This window comes from Pecten maximus, chromosome 13 (genome assembly GCF_902652985.1).
Source record: "Pecten maximus chromosome 13, xPecMax1.1, whole genome shotgun sequence".
Taxonomy (NCBI): domain Eukaryota; kingdom Metazoa; phylum Mollusca; class Bivalvia; order Pectinida; family Pectinidae; genus Pecten; species Pecten maximus.
The window spans coordinates 26,994,214-27,018,334 of NC_047027.1; the positions used below are offsets into that span (position 1 = coordinate 26,994,214).

A 24,121-nucleotide genomic window follows, 5' to 3' on the forward strand; every position below is an offset into this window, starting at 1 on the left:
CTCCCGCCATACAAATCAAGGTCACGACGACCCCCGTCATACAAATCTAGGTCACAGCGACACCCGGTATACAAATCTAGGTCACAGCGACACCCGTCATACAAATCTAGATCATAGCGACAACTGCCATACAAGTCTAGGTCACAGCGACACTCGCCATACAAATCTAGGTCACAGCGACACCCGGTATACAAATCTAGATCATAGCAACACCTGCCATACAAATCTAGGTCACGGCGATACCCGCCATACAAATCTAGGTCAGAGCGACACCCGTCATACAAATCTAGATCATAGCGACACCCCCCATACAAATCTAGGTCACGGCGACACCCGCCATACAAATCTAGGTCAAATCTGGGAACAGTTGTATGGTAAAACGAGAGTAAGGTGGTGACCACAGAACCACTAGGCTGGGCTCAAAGTGGCACCTATTTTAGTGGCAATGGTGCCTTAAATTCACCATTGGGGACCAGTTATTGACCTATAAGGCGCCTGCATGCCCACTAAAAATTGTGTAAATTTACGATTTGGTTAATCTTTCAAAGGTTGCAGTCATTTCTAAAATGATGTTGATTGTTCACAATTGAAAAGTTACAGAGAGATGTTACCCTGAACGAAAGAATTAAAAGATTTTTACTTTTAAATGTAAGACAACTTGGCACGGCGACTAATTTTTCCAATTGGCGCCTAGATTTTATGACTTGGTAGCCAAATAGACCACCTGTTAAAAATATCCACCTTGAGCCCTGCTAGGCATATCAACAAGCATGGAACATGTCCGACTTCAGTTCGCATAAGGAAATAGAATATTTCAACTAAGATCATGACAATTTTTTATATACAAAACCAGTTGGATCTAATTAGATATTTTTCTTTTACATGGATGTCGTTTTATGATTTTTTGTGAGCAGTGTAGAAACTTTAGATGATGCAGCATATTTTGATATTAAAGTATTTTCCTTTTTACTTTTTATTTCTATAAACTTCGGTGTTGTTTTTTTACGACGTTACTTTTCCTGACTCTTACTATATGCCAATGGCTGGGTCCTGAGTTTAAAACCACCATCTTCCGGAAGTCGATTTTCAGTTGATCAACACACTTTTCTTAGTTTGACCACAGACTTAGATAAAATCTTGCTTTGATTAAACTCAGAGACAAAGGCCAACAAAATACTTCAGTATTGTAAATTCCCTATTTTTGGCTAAAAAGCTAGCCATTTGCACGGATGTCATCCACATATGCAACATGCAATTTCATTGGACGCCCAGGAAAACCATCGCAGGATAATTTGAAAGCTTAAAGGGAAAAGGCTGAATCTGCCAAAGGTGAAATCTGTGTATATGAATGGAACCTTCGGTTGGAAAGATACCACCTCATTTCAGTCAATATAGTTTTCATCTCAAAGAAGATTCATAGATGATGAAATGTTGTATTGAATCAATTGTAACTACATCACAGCATTAACATTTTAATGGACATTTTCTGCATAATTTAATGACACAGATTTTTACTAACATAAATTTCATAATTAGCAACATACAATGCACATATTAAATAAACATATGACAGGCAAAAGATATGACTGTATTCACCGCAGTTAGCTTCCCTCCCCCTTCTGGCAGAGAAATTAAAATTATGTAAATGTCCCTCCAAATCCGGAAACAACTTAACAAAAATAGGTCATATTGTGACATTTTATATGTAGAAACTTCAAGCTAGGCACTCGCTAAATCTTGAATATCTGATAACAATGCATCAAACTTTTTCCTAACAAACTCTTTAGACTTTTTGTTTATAATGTAGATTTAGTTACCTTAATAAGCACCCCCTCTGTAGCCATTTTATTAAGCGCCCAGGGCTCTAATTACTGCGATAGTTACCTTAATAAGCGCCCCCTCTGTAGCCATTTTATTAAGCGCCCAGGCCTCTAATTACTGTGATAGTTACCTTAATAAGCTCCCCCCTCTGTAGCCATTTTATTAAGCGCCCAGGCCTCTAATTACTGCGATAGTTACCTTAATAAGCGCCCCCTCTGTAGCCATTTTATTAAGCGCCCAGGGCTCTAATTATTGCGATAGTTACCTTAATAAGCGCCCCCTCTGTAGCCATTTTATTAAGCGCCCAGGGCTCTAATTACTGCGATAGTTACCTTAATAAGCTCCCCCTCTGTAACCATTTTATTTAGCGCCCAGGCCTCTAATTACTGCGATAGTTACCTTAATAAGCGCCCCCTCTGTAGCCATTTTATTTAGCGCCAAGGCCTCTAATTACTGCGATAGTTACCTTAATAAGCGCCCCCTCTGTAGCCATTTTATTAAGCGCCCAGGCCGCTAATTACTGCGATAGTTACCTTAATAAGCGCCCCCTCTGTAGCCATTTTATTAAGCGCCCAGGCCGCTAATTACTGCGATAGTTACCTTAATAAGCCCCCCCTCTTTAACCATTTTATTAAGCGCCCAGGCCGCTAATTACTGCGATAGTTACCTTAATAAGCGCCCCCTCTGTAACCATTTTATTAAGTGCCCAGGCCGCTAATTACTGCGATAGTTACCTTAATAAGTGCCCCCTCTGTAACAATTTTATTAATCACCCTGGGCACTAATTACTGCGAATACGGTACTAATAAATTCCACTGAAGGAAATGTGTTTATACTAAAATCTTAAATATTATTTATTAAGTTGTCTACAATTTGTTCAACATATCTTATATTAATGAACCACAATGTTCCAAACAGACACAGTTGCCCAGTTTCTCAACTCACAGTTCCCAAAAAATATTTGCTGCTTAGGAAATGTAACTTGGTAACTTTAAATTCAACCATTACATCCAAGTCCACATCAGCTTCAGGATAAATATATTTTTTTTGTGGATGTGAGTTATATATGTAGGAAAGTGTTTAGGCAAGTGATACATTGAAGTACCTTATTAAATTCAGTATTGCATGGACCAAAGTGCAAGATTCCATTGATCATCTCATATTGATGAGATAAAAAGCGAAAATTCTCGTTTCCTTTTAAGGCTGGCTAATTTTGACTCGAACGGTATGCTTTCCCCGTCAAAACAATCACGTGACATCCTCATGAGGTCATCAAGTTAGTGTTAGTTGACATATGTTTTATGACATCTATGACATGACCATGGCCACTCACTACATATCTCTGTATTGTAGTCCTACACGACGGTAGTTTTTGGTACAAAAATCATATACAGCTGATTTTTTCAGTCCCATGTAATGAAGCTAATCACTACAATATATGCTTCTCCGGGGCCTGTTGGTGAGTCATTATGTCCTTCTCCGGGGCCTGTTGGTGAGTCATTATGTCCTTCTCCGGGGCCTGTTGGTGAGTCATTATGTCCTACTCCGGGGCCTGTTGGTGAGTCATTATGTCCTTCTCCGGGGCCTGTTGGTGAGTCATTATGTCCTTCTCCGGGGCCTGTTGGTGAGTCATTATGTCCTTCTCCGGGGCCTGTTGGTGAGTCATTATGTCCTTCTCCGGGGCCTGTTGGTGAGTCATTATGTCCTTCTCCGGGGCCTGTTGGTGAGTCATTATGTCCTTCTCCGGGGCCTGTTGGTGAGTCATTATGTCCTTCTCCGGGGCCTGTTTGTGTGTCATCACTACAATATATCCTTTTTTGGGGCATGATTGTGAGTCATCAATACAATATATACTTCTCCGGGCCTGTTTGTGAGTTTTAACTACAATATATCCTTCTCCAGGGCCTGTTTGTGAGTCATCACTACAATATATGCTTCTCCGGGGCCTGTTGGTGAGTCATCACTACAATATATCCTTCTCCGGGGCCTGTTTGTGAGTCATCACTACAATATATGCTTCTCCGGGGCCTGTTTGTGTGTTATCACTACAATATATCCTTCTCCGGGGCCTGTTTGTGAGCTATGTATAGGAATCCAATACTAGACAGAGCACTGACGAGGAATATCACATCAAACCAACGGTGATAAAAGTTGAACTGGAGATCGCCCAATACTTCTGTAATAATTGACCTGTAACATGACACAAAAAGACAACAATTAACAAGGGTGAAACTGTGAAATGGGCATGGTGAAACAGTGAAATGATGAAACTGTGAAATGGGAATGATGAAACTGTGAAATGATGAAACTGTGAAATGGACATAGTGAAACTATGAAATTGGCATTGTGAAATGATGAAACTGAAAATTTGAAAAAAAAAAAAATATAAAAAAAATTTGCAAAACCTTTCATAAAGGATGTGTTTTGCTATCTAACTTGTGTCAAATTCCTTTGGAATATTTTCAAATAATATAAGTTTAACTAATTCCCAAGCTAGACAATACCTCAGTAACATTGACGAGCCACAGTTAATATTTACTTTGTACACTGATAGTCTCACCTGTACTGGGCCGGCATATTCATCCGGATCAGGAGGACTGATGAAACAAAATACATTCCCTGAAAGACAAGATTAACATCACATTTCAAATGGCCTCCATGTTTTAAGGCTACCCATTTGCATACACTTTCAAATGAGGACAAAGCTTAGCCAGATGTTGTACTAATATTGTAAATAGTATTGAAGAAATTCGTATCCACCCAAAAGGTTTGTCATTCTATTTTTACAGAAGTCATACAATGTATTCTACAACATGTCGGATTAGACAGTGTATTCTACAACATGTCAGATTAGACAGTGTATTCTACAACATGTCAGATTAGACAGTGTATTCTACAACACGTCAGATTAGACAGTGTATTCTACAACATGTCAGATTAGACAGTGTATTCTACAACATGTCGGATTAGACCGTGTATTCTACAACACGTCAGGTTAGACAATGTATTCTACAACATGTCGGGTTAGACAGTGTATTCTACAACAGGTCAGATTAGACAGTGTATTCTACAACACGTCAGATTAGACAGTGTATTCTACAACAGGTCAGATTAGACAGTGTATTCTACAACATGTCAGATTAGAGTGTATTCTACAACACGTCAGATTAGACAGTGTATTCTACAACACATCAGATTAGACAGTGTATTCTACAACACGTCAGATTAGACAGTGTATTCTACAACATGTCATATTAGACAATGTATTCTACAACATGTCGGATTAGACAGTGTATTCCACAACACTTCAGATTAGACAGTGTATTCTACAACATGTCGGATTAGACAGTGTATTCTACAACACGTCAGATTAGACAGTGTATTCTACAACACGTCAGATAAGACAGTGTATTCCACAACATGTCAGATTAGACAGTGTATTCTACAACATGTCAGATTAGACAGTGTATTCTACAACACGTCAGATTAGACAATGTATTCTACAACACGTCAGATTAGACAGTGTATTCCACAACACGTCAGATTAGACAGTGTATTCTACAACACGTCAGATTAGACAGTGTATTCTACAACACATTAGATAAGACAATGTATTCTACAACACGTCAGATTAGACAGTGTATTCTACAACATGTCGGATTAGACAGTGTATTCTACAACATGTCAGATTAGACAGTGTATTCTACAACACTTCAGATTAGACAGTGTATTCCACAACATGTCAGATTAGACAGTGTATTCTACAACACTTCAGATTAGACAGTGTATTCCACAACACGTCAGATTAGACAGTGTATTCTACAACATGTCAGATTAGACAGTGTATTCTACAACACGTCAGATTAGACAATGTATTCTACAACATGTCGGATTAGACAGTGTATTCTACAACATGTCAGATTAGACAGTGTATTCTACAACATGTCAGATTAGACAGTGTATTCTACAACACTTCAGATTAGACAGTGTATTCCACAACATGTCAGATTAGACAGTGTATTCTACAACACTTCAGATTAGACAGTGTATTCCACAACACGTCAGATTAGACAGTGTATTCTACAACATGTCAGATTAGACAGTGTATTCTACAACACGTCAGATTAGACAATGTATTCTACAACATGTCAGATTAGACAGTGTATTCTACAACACGTCGGATTAGACAGTGTATTCTACAACACGTCAGATTAGACAGTGTATTCTACAACACGTCAGATTAGACAATGTATTCTACAACATGTCAGATTAGACAGTGTATTCTACAACATGTCAGATTAGACAGTGTATTCTACAACACGTCGGATTAGACAGTGTATTCTACAACACGTCAGATTAGACAGTGTATTCCACAACACGTCAGATAAGACAGTGTATTCTACAACACGTCAGATTAGACAGTGTATTCTACAACATGTCAGATTAGACAATGTATTCTACAACACGTCAGATTAGACAATGTATTCTACAACATGTCAGATTAGACAGTGTATTCTACAACATGTCAGATTAGACAATGTATTCTACAACATGTCAGATTAGACAATGTATTCTACAACACGTCAGATTAGACAATGTATTCTACAACACGTCAGATAAGACAGTGTATTCTACAACACGTCAGATTAGACAGTGTATTCTACAACATGTCAGATTAGACAGTGTATTCTACAACACGTCAGATTAGACAGTGTATTCCACAACATGTCAGATTAGACAGTGTATTCTACAACATGTCAGATTAGACAGTGTATTCCACAACACTTCAGATTAGACAGTGTATTCTACAACATGTCGGATTAGACAATGTATTCTACAACATGTCGGATTAGACAGTGTATTCTACAACATGTCAGATTAGACAGTGTATTCTACAACATGTCAGATTAGAGTGTATTCTACAACACGTCAGATTAGACAGTGTATTCTACAACACATCAGATTAGACAGTGTATTCTACAACACGTCAGATTAGACAGTGTATTCTACAACATGTCATATTAGACAATGTATTCTACAACATGTCGGATTAGACAGTGTATTCTACAACACGTCAGATTAGACAGTGTATTCTACAACACGTCAGATTAGACAGTGTATTCTACAACACATTAGATACGACAATGTATTCTACAACACGTCAGATTAGACAGTGTATTCTACAACACATCAGATTAGACAGTGTATTCTACAACATGTCAGATTAGACAGTGTATTCCACAACACGTCAGATTAGACAGTGTATTCTACAACACGTCAGATTAGACAGTGTATTCCACAACACTTCAGATTAGACAGTGTATTCTACAACATGTCAGATTAGACAATGTATTCTACAACATGTCAGATGAGACAGTGTATTCAACAACACGTCAGATTAGACAATGTATTCTACAACATGTCAGATTAGACAATGTATTCTACAACACGTCAGATAAGACAGTGTATTCTACAACATGTCGGATTAGACAATGTATTCTACAACACGTCAGATAAGACAGTGTATTCTACAACATGTCGGATTAGACAGTGTATTCTACAACACGTCAGATTAGACATTGTATTCTACAACATGTCGGATTAGACAATGTATTCTACAACACGTCAGATTAGACAGTGTATTATACAACACATCAGATTAGACAGTGTATTCTACAACACGTCAGATTAGACAGTGTATTCCACAACATGTCAGATTAGACAGTGTATTCTACAACACGTCAGATTAGACAGTGTATTCTACAACACATTAGATAAGACAATGTATTCTACAACATGTCAGACTAGACAGTGTATTCTACAACATGTCGGATTAGACAGTGTATTCCACAACACGTCAGATTAGACAAAGTATTCTACAACACGTCAGATTAGACAGTGTATTCTACAACATGTCGGATTAGACAGTGTATTCTACAACATGTCGGATTAGACAGTGTATTCTACAACACGTCGGATTAGACAGTGTATTCTACAACACATCGGATTAGGCAATGAATTATACAGCCATATGCAAGCAAATTTTTTCGTCATGTGTCATATTAAACTACAGGTATCTAAACAATAATTTTTCTCCTGGTCTAGAATATATATTTTGAAAAACTGCAAATGAAAATGAACATAACCTTCCACTAAATTAGTGGTTAGACAGAGAGTGACAACACAACTCAAGGGGGAAGAGATGACTTAGTGGTGAGATAGAGAGATTGTAACACAACTCAAGATGGAAGGGCTGACTAAGTGGTGAGATAGAGAGATTGAACCAAAACGCAAGGGGGAAGAGTTGACTTAGTGGTGAGATAGAGAGAATGTAACACAACTCAAGGTGGAAGGGTTGACTAAGTGGTGAGATAGAGAGATTGTAACGCAACTCAAGGGAAAGAGTTGACTAAGTGGTGAGATAGAGAGATTGTAACACAACTCAAGGGGGAAGAGTTGACTTAGTGGTGAGATAGAGAGATTGTAACACATCTCAAGATGGAAGGGTTGACTAAGTGGTGAGATAGAGAGATTGTAACACAACTCAAGATGGAAGGGTTGACTAAGTGGTGAGATAGAGAGATTGTAACACAACTCAAGGGGGAAGAGTTGACTTAGTGGTGAGATAGAGAGATTGTAACACAACTCAAGATGGAAGGGTTGACTAAGTGGTCAGATAGAGAGATTGTTACACAACTCAAGGGGGAAGAGTTGACTTAGTGGTGAGATAGAGAGATTGTAACACAACTCAAGATGGAAGGGTTGACTAAGTGGTGAGATAGAGAGATTGTAACACAACTCAAGGGGGAAGAGTTGACTTAGTGGTGAGATAGAGAGATTGTAACACAACTCAAGATGGAAGGAAGGGTTGACTAAGTGGTGAGATAGAGAAACTGGAACACAACTCAAGGTGGAAGGGTTGACTTAGTGGTGAGATAGAGAGATTGTAACACAACTCAAGGGGGAAGAGTTGACTAAGTGGTGAGATAGAGAGATTGTAACACAACTCAAGGTGGAAGGGTTGACTTAGTGGTGAGATAGAGAGATTGTAACACAACTCAAGATGGAAGGGTTGACTAAGTGGTGAGATAGAGAGATTGTAACACAACTCAAGGGGGAAGAGATGACTTAGTGGTGAGATAGAGAGATTGTAACACAACTCAAGATGGAAGGGTTGACTAAGTGGTGAGATAGAGAGATTGTAACACATCTCAAGGGGGAAGAGATGACTTAGTGGTGAGATAGAGAGATTGTAACACAACTCAAGATGGAAGGGTTGACTTAGTGGTGAGATAGAGAGATTGTAACACAACTCAAGATGGAAGGGTTGACTAAGTGGTGAGATAGAGAAACTGGAACACAACTAAAGGGGAAGAGTTGACTAAGTGGTGAGATAGAGAGATTGTAACACAACTCAAGATGGAAGGGTTGACTAAGTGGTGAGATAGAGAGATTGTAACACATCTCAAGGGGGAAGAGATGACTTAGTGGTGAGATAGAGAGATTGTAACACAACTCAAGATGGAAGGGTTGACTTAGTGGTGAGATAGAGAGACTGTAACACAGCTCAAGGGGAAGAGTTGACTTAGTGGTGAGATAGAGAGACTAACACAACTCAAGGGGGAAGAGATGACTTAGTGGTGAGATAGAGAGATTGTAACACAACTCAAGGTGGAAGGGTTGACTTAGTGGTGAGATAGAGAAACTGTAACACAAATCAAGATGGAAGGGTTGACTAAATGGTGAGATAGAGAGACTAACACAGCTCAAGGGGAAGAGTTGACTTAGTGGTGAGATAGAGAGATTGTAACACAACTCAAGATGGAAGGTTGACTAAGTGGTGAGATAGAGAGATTGTAACACAACTCAAGGGGAAGAGTCGACTTAGTGGTGAGATAGAGAGATTGTAACACAACTCAAGATGGAAAGGTTGACTTAGTGGTGATATAGAGAGATTGTAACACAACTCAAGGGGAAGAATTGACTTAGTGGTGAGATAGAGAGATTGTAACACAACTCAAGATGGAAGGGTTGACTAAGTGGTGAGATAGAGAGATTGTAACACAACTCAAGGGGAAGAGTTGACTTAGTGGTGAGATAGAGAGATTGTAACACAACTCAAGGGGAACAGTCGACTTAGTGGTGAGATAGAGAGATTGTAACACATCTCAAGATGGAAGGGTTGACTAAGTGGTGAGATAGAGAGATTGTAACACAACTCAAGATGGAAGGGTTGACTAAGTGGTGAGATAGAGAGATTGTAACACAACTCAAGGGGGAAGAGTTGACTTAGTGGTGAGATAGAGAGATTGTAACACAACTCAAGATGGAAGGGTTGACTAAGTGGTGAGATAGAGAGATTGTAACACAACTCAAGGGGAAGAGTTGACTTAGTGGTGAGATAGAGAGATTGTAACACAACTCAAGGGGAAGAGTTGACTTAGTGGTGAGATAGAGAGATTGTAACACAACTCAAGGGGAACAGTCGACTTAGTGGTGAGATAGAGAGATTGTAACACATCTCAAGATGGAAGGGTTGACTAAGTGGTGAGATAGAGAGATTGTAACACAACTCAAGGGGAAGAGTCGACTTAGTGGTGAGATAGAGAGATTGTAACACAACTCAAGGTGGAAGAGTTGACTTAGTGGTGAGATAGAGAAACTAACACAGCTCAAGGGAAAGAGTTGACTTAGTGGTGAGATAGAGAGACTAACACAGCTCAAGGGGAAGAGTTGACTTAGTGGTGAGATAGAGAGATTGTAACACAACTCAAGGGGGAAGAGTTGACTTAGTGGTGAGATAGAGAGACTAACACAGCTCAAGGGGGAAGAATTGACTTAGTGGTGAGATAGAGAGATTAACACAGCTCAAGGGAAAGAGTTGACTAAGTGGTGAGATAGAGAGATTGTAACACATCTCAAGATGGAAGGGTTGACTTAGTGGTGAGATAGAGAGACTAACACAGCTCAAGGGGGAAGAGTTGACTTAGTGGTGAGATAGAGAGATTGTAACACAGCTCAATGGGGAAGAGTTGACTTAGTGGTGAGATAGAGAGATTGTAACACAACTCAAGGGGAAGAGTTGACTTAGTGGTGAGATAGAGAGATTGTAACACAACTCAAGGGGAAGAGTTGACTTAGTGGTGAGATAGAGAGATTGTAACACAACTCAAGATGGAAGTGTTGACTAAGTGGTGAGATAGAGAGATTGTAACACAACTCAAGATGGAAGAGTTGACTAGGTGGTGAGATAGAGAGACTGTAACACAACTCAAGGGGAAGAGTTGACTTAGTGGTGAGATAGAGAGACTAACACAGCTCAAGGTGGAAGAGTTGACTTAGTGGTGAGATAGAGAGATTGTAACACAACTCAAGGGGGAAGAGTCGACTTAGTAGTGAGATAGAGAGACTGGAAAACAACTTAAGGGGGAAGAGTTGACTTAGTGGTGAGATAGAGAGATTGTAACACAACTCAAGGGGGAAGAGTCGACTTAGTGGTGAGATAGAGAGACTAACACAGCTCAAGGGGAAGAGTTGACTTAGTGGTGAGATAGAGAGAATGTAACATAACTCAAGGGGGAAGGGTTGACTAAGTGGTGAGATAGAGAGATTGTAACACATCTCAAGGGGGAAGAGTTGACTTAGTGGTGAGATAGAGAGATTGTAATACAACTCAAGGTGGAAGAGTTGACTTAGTGGTGAGATAGAGACTAACACAGCTCAAGGGGAAGAGTTGACTTAGTGGTGAGATAGAGAGACTAACACAGCTCAAGGGGGAAGAGTTGACTTAGTGGTGAGATAGAGAGAATGTAACACAACTCAAGGTGGAAGAGTTGACTTAGTGGTGAGATAGAGACTAACACAGCTCAAGGGGAAGAGTCGACTTAGTAATGAGATAGAGAGTGCAAAGATATATAAGTATGTAGATAACTTTGATCACTACAGACTACTGAGAAAGTTTCAGACTTACCATTATCATAGCAAGGCAAAGGACAATAATGTTGGAAGACTTACTACTGGCAATAGCATAGAAAAACTGTAAAAAACAAGTATTACAGTACAATCAATTAAAATCTGAATAGATATATAAAATATACTTCAAATAACATGTGCTCAGACCAACTGTCATGGCGAATTTAGACATTACGGTTACCTCCCTTTTCACTTCATCTAGCGATAACTGAAGTCCCTTTATATTTGCAGCAAATGTTTGTTTGTTTTCATTTTATGGCGAGGTCCCCTTGTAGTAGTTGCACTATGGAAAAGGTTAACGAAATTGGAGGATGCAGGACTAGCGTCCCCTTGTATTACGTGGTGCGGCGAGGCACTCGGGGGGAGCACGAAGCGTGAATATGGCAAGAGATACGAGTATGAACTTTTTTTATTTGATCTAATGCAAGGGGATGCAAGTCCTGCGCCCTCTAAGTCTATTAACCTTCTCCATAGTTAGGTGACTAATTTTATGCAGACTATGGTGTAAACTGAATTTCACAGCTATCATTAAACAAGGTTTCAAACTAACATGAATCACTATTGTTTGACTAAATACTTACATGCAGAAGGTTTTAATGAGGAAAACCCTGGGGTGCTGGATCCCATTACTTTATGTTCTGATAAGGAATATACTAGGTATACTTCCTAGATGATTTTTTATATATTTATTACGGTTTCTCTATAAAGTATACTCACTCTTGTAAGTAATAATCCTCGAAATCACGATTTCTCTATAAAATATACTCACTCTTGTAAGTAATAATCCTCAAAATCACAATTTCTCTATAAAATATACTCAGTCTTGTAAGTAATAATCCTTGAAATCACGATTTCTCTATAAAATATACTCACTCTTGTAAGTAATAATCCTCGAAATCACGATTTCTCTATAAAATATACTCACTCTTGTAAGCGTCAGCAATAATCCTCGAATAGACGTAATTATAATAATCCCAATGAGGACGAATGATATCTGCTGCGCCCAGAAAGTTACCTGTCACAAACACAAACCTCAGTGTCACATCGCTGTTAATCCTTATCATACTTTGGCAAACAAAACCATTTATCAAGTTATAATTTAAAGAAAACGTTATATCTACAAAAGCTATATATACAAAAACAATATACATTAAGCCTCAGATCTGTTCAAGATGGATATCCAGTTTTCAAACATAAAAGACCATGTGATTAAAAAAGACGTACATACATTCTGTACATACAAAATATATCAACGGTTAATAAACTTGACCTTCATTCAAAACTATCTCATACAACTTGTATGGTTGCAGATGACAGGGATTTTTTTTTTCATTCAATTTCAGAATTTAGAAGAACTGAAAAATAATCTGATCTGGTATCTATTGACCTGTCTCGAAGTCACTATTAAAGTTTTATTCAATGACATTCGACAGGTTATTGTGTAAAAACTAGGAGGAAAAATTGACTGGGGAACTTACATCAAATTGTATACCGAAGAAATTGACAGCTATTTCTATACCTCTGGTGATGGGATCCACCCTGCCAACTCGATCAAAGATAATGTTGACAGTCGACTGCAAATTAAATGGTATAGCACAGTAAATCAAAGCTTCATAAAACAGTCAACATATTTTGGGTGTGTCTCAACATAGGGATTTTTAAAGAGCTTTTATTCATATAAATTATTGTTTTGGAAAATAGTGCCATTGGATTTGCCATCCTTCAAAACCTTTGCACATGGTTATCAATTTTCAACTTAGTTGGTCCATATCTTAATTTTGTTGTTGGGTTTGATTTGTTTAATGTCCTATTAACAGCCAGTGTCATTTAAGGACGTGCCATGTTTTGGAGAGCCGGAGTACTTGAAGAAAAACCACCGGCCTATGATCAGTACCAGGCAACTGCCCCACGTAGGTTTCGAACTCGCAACCTAGAGGTAGAGGGCTAGTGATAAAGTGTCGGGACACCTTAACCACTCGGCCACCACGGCCCCCCATATCCTCCTCCTCCCCCCCCCCAAACTATGTTACCTGAAGTATAATCAGCAAATCTGATAGTAAGAAGACTTTTGACAATTGTGTTATTCTATGTTAGGAGTTTGCTGGCTTTAAATCCCCAAACCCCACTCAAACTTCGAGTAAATAGACAATACAGACAATCTAACCATCTAAAACTGGAAACCGTTCCAGCGTGACAAGTCGCAACACTTAAACACCAGACATACAATGTTATCTAAGATAATCTATACGAAGTATTAAACCTGAAACATGGTTAAAAAGGAAATGAATTTCTTGTCAAATTTAACTCAATTGATCATGTTATACTTACAATGAAGATTTTCCACACGCAGTATATTGAAAAAAAATATCCAAGAAAATTGAAATATTTCCCTTTAAATGTCTTTGAATAAGCAATCCTCTCCTGAAAGAGAAAATGATTTCCATTCTTCACAACACACCAAAGTTGAATATTGAAACAAACAACAGTCAGTTTCCTATATACACAACATCTATATCAAACCATTTAATTACACGCCATTTCCTGATTACAACCTATCAAATCCATGTTACAACCATGTCTATAGCATCTTGACATCGGCAGTCGCCATGACGTTCAGAGTCGTTACAAAGGAAAGAAACCATATTCACAGCAACATCTCAAGGCATCAGAGTACGGAAGGAGTTAAAATGATAACCTTTTAATGCTTCAAAATTGATACCTTAAATACTAATGATTAGATAATATTGCACATCGTGTCAAATGAATATGTAAGCTAAAACACATTTCATAAAACTTGTATCATGGGAAAATCACAAAAATACCCTTAAAAACAATTAAATTTTTCCGATTTTTTGGAATTTTTATTTGCATATTAACAGGAGTCTGTGTTTTAGTCGATGCAAATACACGGGATTAAAATACAAAGATAAAGAAGAAAAAAATCAGGACCTGAGAATTTTGTGCAAATATGCGGTTTATTCAAATAAGCGATATGCAAATAAGTGGGTTCCTCTGTATTATTCCTCTGTATTAAGTTCAACAAAATTACCTTTTGAAACGACAGATGTTACACGATATCTTATCTTTACCTGAGCATAGTGAAGATCCACGCTCTCCAGAAACAACTGCCTGCTAAGTTCCTCTAGGGCTGCAGTGTCCTGCTTCAATAACCCAATGTCTGACAAGTCAAGGGAGATAATGTTTGGTCTATTCAAGGCCCTGTTTCATTGGTATTCCTTAACTTAAATCTTCCACATCAAAGCATTATTGGATTAAAGGAAAACTTCTTTACTGAGGAACAATAAGTTTGTACAGGCCTGGTTCCTTCAGCTATCACCGAAAAATAAACTTGAGTAGAAAAATTTACTCACAATATATTCATAAGTTAACTTTTAGGATTCCGCATCACTGTTCAAATACCGATAAAACTAGTAAAGAGGTCTTATATCTGTTAACTACACAAATTTTCTTTGTTTCATATTTTCATGATTTTTTTTTACTGTATATCTGTTTCAGTTCAATAGACTACAAGTCTACGATTATGTATACAGGACAGATGGGTTATAACAGCATAAAATCCAGAAAATACTTTAAACGTAGTCCTTGATGACACAGAATAGCATATCCCATCATCCTTTGCGGGGGGTAGTATAAAAGGATACTCTCCGAGGATCCAGTCGCAGCTGACGTCACAGTTTTCAGCATGCCCCACAGCCCGCCCTGGCTCTTGTTAACGGTGGCCTGACGTAAACTTTCCTCCTTCGCCTTAGCTATCCTACAATGATGAGAGCTTCTTAGTTCACCGGTACACTACATACTTAATCTTATTATCACAGGTTGTATCATAAAAATTTTCAAAATTTCATTTTTTTTTTTATAGAAATATGTTCTACAAAGTTTTTTAACATGATTAAACAATAAGTACGACCCAAAACATCTTTTACAGTAGCACATAACCTCATGTGAAATGACTGAAAGGAAAACAGGCCAGATATTAGGATTACTGCTATGTTCGGAACTTTGTGTAAAACATTTAGATGTACAATCTTGATGTACAATATGCATGTATACTTTGGGTGTACAATTTGGATGTACAATTTGGATGTACAATCTGGGTGTACAATTTAGATGTACAAGCTGAATGTACAATTTGGATTTACAATCTTGATGTACAATATGCATGTATAATTTGGATGTACAATCTGGATGTACAATCTGGATGTACAATTTGGGTGTACAATTTGGATGTACAGTTTGGATGTACAATCTGGGTATACAATTTGGGTGTACAATTTGGATGTACAATCTGGATGTACAATTTGGATGTACAATTTGGGTGTACAATCTGAATGTACAATTTGGATGTACAGTTTGGATGTTCACTAACCTTTTCTTTTTGAGCAGAATCATGTCCATTGTTTGTATAAGTCTTTTTTCTATAGAATGGATATCAGCATCTGTAACATTTCTGAAATATGAAATAAAAGCGTATTGTGTTGAATCATTGTTTGCTGCACCATAATTATATATTAATTTATAATTACTAATATTGACGAACATGTCTCTTGATCAATAAACAAGCTACAACCACTTTGAGCAGTATCCTGAACAGTGAAGATATTTTTAATATTGTAAATATTGTACAAAATTGTATTAACAGCTTACTACCAGTATTTCTTTTCAACACTATCATGTAAGTAAATTCCAGTATACATTTTCCTTAAGATGGCTGCAGTTTGTCTTTTTGGAAATGGCAGGCCAGACTTTAATTTGAATAGTCAAAATGTTTTAATCTTTTGTGTAGTTATGAATAATAATTTAACTCCCAAATGGTCTTTTAAGGAATTGATACCTTAAGTTTAATAATTATACACCAACATAATACGGACTTTTATTTGAATGTTTGTGCCATGCCCCATGAGAATAATCCACAACTTACCTTATAAAAAGGAACATAGATGTGTAGGGATAATTGACCGCACCAAACCCTGACAGTAACGCCATCACAGTGACTCCGATCACTCCTACCCGGCCAATACACTGCTCTATAGAAAATATACCTGTATAACAGAAACAAAAACATCTTAGTGACTCTGATCAATCCAACACGTCCAATAAACTGCTCTATAGAAAATATACCTGTATAGCAGAAATGTAAACATCTTAATGACTCTGATCACTCCTACACGGCCGATACACTACTCTATAGAAAATATACCTGATCCATAGATAATATACCTGTACAACAGAGAAGTATTCAACTTTACTGGTCACATCAATACAGCTGGACACTGCTTGTGACCTTGAAAATGGATCAAGGTCATTTCATGATACCATTAACCAACAAAAGACAAAATATCAAGGATCCAATACACATTCTTATGGTTCTGAAGAAGAAATTATTTTGACATAAAATGAAAACGATTGATGATGAATGACAGAGTTTTAAACTTACCATGTTTAGGGCTAAGGATAGGAAATGGGTCGCCGATCTTCCAGAAGAAGTAGAGGAACGCCAGCCAAGTAGCTACAGTCAGCATCCCAATCACATGTCTCTTCTGGGGCACTAAAGAAGAAGTCAAAATTTCAGTGGTCGGAAGTAAAGGTGGTCAGAAGGCCCAGAGACTGTAGAAAAACCTGGTTGGTCTATGTAATATTTCTGCGTGTTGGCCCGATTGGCTATGCAAATTTTGAGTCCTTACATACATTACAATTCATGTACATGTAGTATTTACTGACAAACGATCATATGAAATCAGAACTTCCAACAAAGTAGTTTTTTTTTTTTTTTACGGAGAACAAAGCGTTAAGGGCTTCATATATATTTGAGCGAGTATGAACTTGAATATAGAAACAACAGGGCTCATATACTAGAGGGTGCTAGGCCAAATGTTACACGAAAGTCATCTTTCATCTCCTTCTTACAAAATGGGTCTATAGAAAAATGACTTGGGCCACAAGATTTCAATTTTCTGTAGACGAATTGTCTATGGAATTTTCATATTTACTTTCATAAACTGAAATTAGTACAAATATACAGTAAAAAAAGTCAATAATATTTCAGACATAAGTTAGGACAGCTTAATAAAGGATCAAATTACTACCATATTTATTCACAAGTAAGCCCTCAGCCCCTCCCCTGTAAGTTTCTGCTCCCTATATGGTAAGTATTAAAGTTTGTCGAGGGCTTACCTGGTAACGCTATACGTACAATATGACTTACCTAGTCTTAGATTACCAATAATGAAATAAGCGATGTAAAACGGTAAAACAGCGATGAGCACAAACAGGATGGCATATAGTCCAAGCTTCCAGTGGAAATATCTCGAACTGCAAGGAAAGTATTAATTACATCAAATAATGGTGAAGTGTATAAAAATATAGACACTTTAAGGCAAAAAATACAAGGAAGTTGGAATTGGACGGGTTTTATTTCAAAACATTATATTGCTTTAGTATATAAATAATACAATGAAATGCGACAAGAATTGACGGGCCTGTATAGCTAGTATCTTGCTTGGTTCAAGGCCTAGACCTTTCAGTAAATATAAGTAAAAGAAGTTTAAGAAAGGTAATTCCCATAACAATGAGTGTGGGGTAAGGTCATTTATTTTCACCATGAGTGTTGGGTAAGGTTATTTATTTTCACAATGAGTGTGGGAGTAAGGTCATTTATTTTCACAAATCATGCATGACTTCACCCAAGGAAGCCATTGCTAGGTTAAAACATCATGATTAAAGGCCTTTTAGTAAACCAGTTACGAGTTATGAAAATTTGTTTGGCTTCATACCAGCGGGCTGTGCCTACAAGCTAAATATTACAACTGAAGGCCTTTAAATCAGAATTTTTGTAAGTGTATCAACAAGTTTGACCCCTATGACCTTGCATATGGGTTAAGGTCATTTATTTAGCAAACTTTGATGGGCCTCATGATCTAAGGTTACTTGTACCTACCAGCTGAATACATATATCTTGATTCTAGAAGAACATTTGCTAATTGAGAAGCTGTTTAACAAACAAACTTGACCCCTGTGACCTTGAACATAAGTCAAGGTCATTTCTTTTTTCAAATGTTGTCAGGCTTCATCCAAGGAAGCTACCAGCCATAAATTTTCATTCAGGTATATTTGGTAATTGAGCTTCAAGGAAAAGGTTGATGCCCGAGAGTACTGGACAACACATGACAAACCGACACCACACATTGGGTGAAGGGTTTCATATAAGGGAGCTAAAAACACTTTGGCTTTGATACTCAATAGTGATGTAACGATTCACAGATGCATCGGTGTATCAAATGCAGAGCAGTGCATCAATGCATCATCTATCCTTGATTTGTATCGCGATACTTGAAAATTTGTAGTTATCTCCCTTGACCAACGCTAGCTTATGCTTTTTAGTAAACAACATGGCTGACAAGGCTCTTCCAGTGGCTCATAAAGCTGCCTGTTGGATTTCTTTCAAATCCAAATTATCTAAATTCAGGAACACTTTGTTGGAAATGGACAAAACATATGTTGTTTGTAACAAATGTAGACAAACACTTATATATTCCGGAAATACCACAAACAAAACATGACTACTGTACAATGGAATACCAGATATCTGATCATAGGTCATCAGCTTCTCATATTATCATATGTATCGCATCGTGACCCACCTTGCGATACACAGCTTGTACACAGTATACACAGATACTCAATGATTACCTTGAATCCATAAATCCAAGAATCTCAAATATGATGAGCTCAAACATAGTACAGGACAGCGAGAAAGTGACGGAGAACACCAGCAGGACGATGGAGTGGTGGACCTGACAAAACAATAGTATATGTAAACAATGTTATTTATTACAGTTACTGAAACAAATCATATCTACAATACATATATGTATGTAACAGGAGAAGGGAAAAATGGAGTAGCCAGACCAGGGTTCCAACCTGGGACCCTCTAAACTCTAGATGGAAACTCTGCAACATGCACTGAGTTACCTGGTCACTGATGATCGACCCAGTCCAGTTCCGCTCCAATCCTCCCTCCTTTTTTCAAGTCTTCGCCCCCGAAGACCACAAGTTCGGATATCCCTTTACTAAGCATACTCTCAATGCTTTAAACAATGGTAGGCAAGCTCGCCAATTATGTAACAGGAAAAGGGGAAAATGTTGCAGTCAGACCGGGGTTCGAACCTGGGACCCTCCGAACTCTAGACGGACACTCTACCACTGAGCTACCTGGTCGCCAATGACTGACCCAGTCCAGCTCTCATTTACAATATGTTGTATCAGTAACAGTCGATGGACTTGTTTAGTAACTGTTCTGGCTGTTAATTTGTTTGTATCTTAAAGTAAGATCACAATCACAATGAAATGTCGACTCGTACAGTTGAGTACCCTGACAGGAATCAACCCTGGGTCTCCATTGATAATCTTTGGCTCTGACAACTAAGCCAAAGAAGCATGCTTGTCAGCTGAGTGACAGAGATCATATTCAACACTGCTCAAGCCATACTCACCTGCTACCTTTACATAATTTATGGTACATATTTAAAAATTGTAGTTGTACACATTAATTAAAATTTATAAAATGGAAATGATATATAACTGATGACACGTTATCTGTTTTTCTGCTGTGGTGATGCATATTTACCTCATAGTCTCTAAATAGCTTTTTGATGAAGAAAACCCAACCACCTCCAAAAAACAGGATCTGCAATAAAAAAAAATCAGAAGATATAATAGATATATTTCTAATAATGCAAGCCATTTTGACAATCTCAGAAGAATTGGACCCTGGCTGATAATCCCCGGCTCTAACGACTGAGCCAAAAAAAAAAAGAAGCATGTGCGCATGCTCTGCCAGTGAGTTAACAGAACACTATTAATATATCACTAAACCTGCAGGGTAAATTTTATATTCGACACAAAAGTACATTTCAATTCACTTACTCTACATTTATGCAAATACATATATACTCTATTCATTGATTAATCCCATGCCGGGGAATAATTAAAATTATTCATTAATTTCAGGCAGGGGTATATAGCTAATACATATATTCAAGGAATCAAAGATTGTTCGATAATTTATATTTGTTGTAGAATAAACATGAGGTTTAGAAAAGTACTCAAGCAAATTGGTTTGTTTGGTTTGTTTTTGCTTAATGTCCTATTAACACTCAGGAAATCACAGCCTCAATATATATAGATTATTATTTAGTATTCCCGAGGTTTCGCAATTACAAAACTATATACAGTCTACTAAATGAGCTAAAAGGAATTTCTCTTTAATCGAATTTTAGGAAGCAGTGACAATATGATAAACATCAATAGTGGAGCTGGTAATTAGGGTCCTCTGTATATTACCAGGTATATATATATACACATGTAAGTTAAAACAGCTGTCAAGAAGGACGTTCATATAATACTTACAGTTATATTAGTGAAACAGAATTCATATTCTGTGTCCTGCTGTGATACAGTTTTCAGTAAGAAGATTGACATTCTAGTGCAGCAATAATTAAGGTCTGCTGTAAAGAGGGTTGACTAACAACTGATTATTATGTAACTATGGAAACCAGATGTTGACGTTCCATCCTGCAGCCTACATGTAAGTGGTAGGATGTTTGCAGTGGGAGCGAAAGGTCTCTAGTTTGAAGCATGGTATAAAGACAGAGATATTTTCCATTACTCTTTCCTATTACAATTGTAGCCACTTTCCTCGGTGGAGATTTTGTGAATACTGTTTCTTATCCACTGAGGATTCCTACCACATTCCTTTTAAATTCTTCCCCTTATTGGGGAATTTGTTTTCATTTGTGATGTTTTGTTACCAGGACGTCACAACGCAAGAGTGAGACATTTTGTTACTTTGACAAGTATGTTTTTTGTTTCCGAAATAGTTTGGTTCACAAGTCACAGCACTTATATATATATTTTTATTTTTATATTTTATATTTTTATATATATATATAATTGTTATTAATACCACCAAATAGCTCCTATTCAGAGTAAAACTGTCGACTACTAATTGAATTAAGACATGAATTTAATAAAAACACAAAGAGGAATCACGAAGCCGCTGTCTGAACATCATTGCATCATTATATAGTATCAAAAATGAGAGCGAAATTCGAAATGCTTTGAATTCTTTAAATACAAACAAGTTAGCAGCCAGTAACCCTTGGATTCGTCGAGCAGCTCAAGTTGACAGTAACCACATTTGTCAGATTGTCTATTTATTTTTATTCCCTCACCTGCGAAAGGACGATCAGCGTGGAATCAACGAGGAATGACATATTTAAATCTAGATGCCTTTCACTTTGGAGCAATATCGGCGAACGATATCAAAATCGATCATTTATCTTATCCTTCATCCTTTCGAACGTCAACATCTACACGTGTGGAAACTCTCTACGCCTTTCGGGTACTCACTCGACTGACTTTTTCATAGAAATCCCGCCCTGAAAGCAGAGGTGTTTCAAATGGACTAAGGATGTATCAATACTTCTGATTGGGTATCATTTCATAGATCAATTTTGTAATTACTCATTATTTTCTTATGATTAAAACATGTGCAAAATAGTTTGATGGCACTAGAGAAATTTGTAGCTTATTTTTTCATCATGCAAATGTATTTATATGTGAAAATAAATGCTTAGCGGAGAGATTCAGAAGGAAATCCCAAAGAAGGAAATCTCCTCATGTAGCGAATCAACGCTTAGATAACAAATCGTCTTCGGTCACAGGAAAACCCCCTGCACTTGTCGGCCATTGATCGGAATGATGTGAAACATCCGTAAACAATGTCTGCCGAAAGAAAATTTCTTACGGCTAATGCAAACGAAAACAACAAATTTTATACGAGATAATTCACCACCATTTGTTGTAAAGACGCAAAATCATTCTCGACTGTTGTTGGTCTTGCAGACATTTCTCTGGTTGGAATTGCGTAGTGGAACTTGGACGTTGGTGCGCAAGATTTGCACATGCCGTGCATTTTAGACCGGCAGCGTATAAAATCTTACCATGACTGTTGAACAACCTGCACTACACCAGCGCTGTCATACACAGGTATTTCAGAATCATATGATAGATAATCAACTGTCTATGAATTAATTTGGTCACATTTAGATCTCTAGTATCAAAATCATTATTTTGGGAAAGGCAAAGGAATTCGTATGATCAAATACGATAGGAATCTTAAGCTTGCCTTTATCGACAATCCCATCCAACAACTTTGCCTGTGTGTTGAGCTTAATTGATATAAAAGCAAGTTACACGTGAAAATGTAAAGTTGCATGTCAACCTATAGACTGTCACTGTCACATACTGTTGAGTTTTGATATTATTTAAATGTATGGCATGTTAACGAAACTGGTTGCAGATTATTGAGATAAATTTTGATATTGACATTTGTCTTGCCACCTGATGAAATTAGATGCATTAAAATAATTGGTTAAATTTATCTCAAAGAAGAAACTTGAGGCATTTAAAACCTTAAAGTGTATGCATCGAAATTTGAGTTTTCATAGCCCTCATATATATATAACCTTGGTAGCAGTCAGATCGTGGTTCGAACCCGGGACCGTCCAGTTTCGCTGCACTCCTACCACAACGGGTTTAGCAGATCTTATACTATGTAATTGGAAGGAGTAAAAAAAATCTCACAACAAAAGGTTATCTCTTGATTTACCATCATTGGATAGAATATAAAAGGAAAAGGAAGTAATGTCATCAGGAAGTAATCTTTTGAGTTTGGGTTACAGACAACTGGAAAAGCTTGCATTGCCAGACAGTGTTGTAAACGCAGGCACATGTACATTTAACGGGTTGGAATCAGCTTTGAACCGACACTGGAAAGACCATTACAGGAAGCTTAAGTTCAACCCAAGTTGTATGAACAATGTATATTGTGGCTTAATTTAAAGTCAACTATATATGAGGCACTAAAGAAGTGCAACATAAAATAATATACATATATATAAGTCAACAAAAAATTTTAGGAAAGAAATCCAGGAGCTCCATTGGAAGGTGGAGAATCAATATTAGGGAGCTGATAGCTTTAAAAAGACCAACAACTGATATATAACTGATCATTTAACAATCATCACTCTGAAGGCAAATATCTTAACACTAGGCTAAAAGGAAATTCTCACTAGATTGAGCTAGTATAAGGTGGCCTCTAGATCTACTCTCTACTTTTTACAACTGTGTAACATCATCTGATCATGATCATGAGAGAGGAAAGGAAACTCAGCTGAATAAGATAAAAAGGAGTTAATAAACATTACCATAATTCACTACCACAATATTTCATGTGACAAATTATTGG

The 24,121-nt window shown here is 37.4% G+C and overlaps 2 protein-coding genes across 3 annotated transcripts in view; one reads left to right on the forward strand and one right to left on the reverse strand.

Annotated features, from left to right (window-relative positions):
- Positions 1-1,459: 1,459 nt before the first annotated feature.
- On the reverse strand, positions 1,460-22,215 carry LOC117341490 (Golgi pH regulator A-like). The gene is made up of 15 exons (XM_033903365.1): positions 22,044-22,215; positions 20,438-20,497; positions 19,501-19,604; positions 18,017-18,123; positions 17,249-17,359; positions 16,733-16,853; positions 16,181-16,261; positions 15,456-15,568; positions 14,883-14,971; positions 14,122-14,214; positions 13,272-13,367; positions 12,719-12,808; positions 11,792-11,857; positions 4,382-4,440; positions 1,460-4,011 (listed from the first exon to the last, which is right to left on the reverse strand). The coding sequence occupies exons 1-15, from the start codon at positions 22,083-22,085 to the stop codon at positions 3,867-3,869; spliced, it is 1,377 nt and encodes a 458-aa protein (XP_033759256.1). The 5' UTR covers positions 22,086-22,215; the 3' UTR covers positions 1,460-3,866.
- A 344-nt stretch (positions 22,216-22,559) lies between these two features.
- LOC117340773 (ubiquitin carboxyl-terminal hydrolase 25-like) overlaps positions 22,560-24,121 on the forward strand; it is a 31,988-nt gene continuing 30,426 nt past the window's right edge. For both annotated transcript variants that reach the window (XM_033902541.1, XM_033902542.1), the window contains exon 1: positions 22,560-22,860. In XM_033902541.1, the coding sequence (XP_033758432.1) occupies positions 22,816-22,860 (45 nt within the window). In that variant the 5' untranslated portion in view covers positions 22,560-22,815. The remainder of the gene's footprint in view (positions 22,861-24,121) is intronic.

Bases quoted from the DNA above. Each gene is read 5' to 3' on its own strand.
- LOC117341490 (XM_033903365.1), bottom strand. From the start codon at position 22,085: ATGTCATTCCTCGTTGATTCCACGCTGATCGTCCTTTCGCAG. The intron at 15,569-16,180 runs GTTAGTGAACAT...TCATCATTGTAG, and splicing joins ATTCTGCTCAAAAAGAAAAG to GATAGCTAAGGCGAAGGAGG. The intron at 11,858-12,718 runs GTGAGTATATTT...TGTTTTTTACAG, and splicing joins TATTGCTGACGCTTACAAGA to TTTTTCTATGCTATTGCCAG.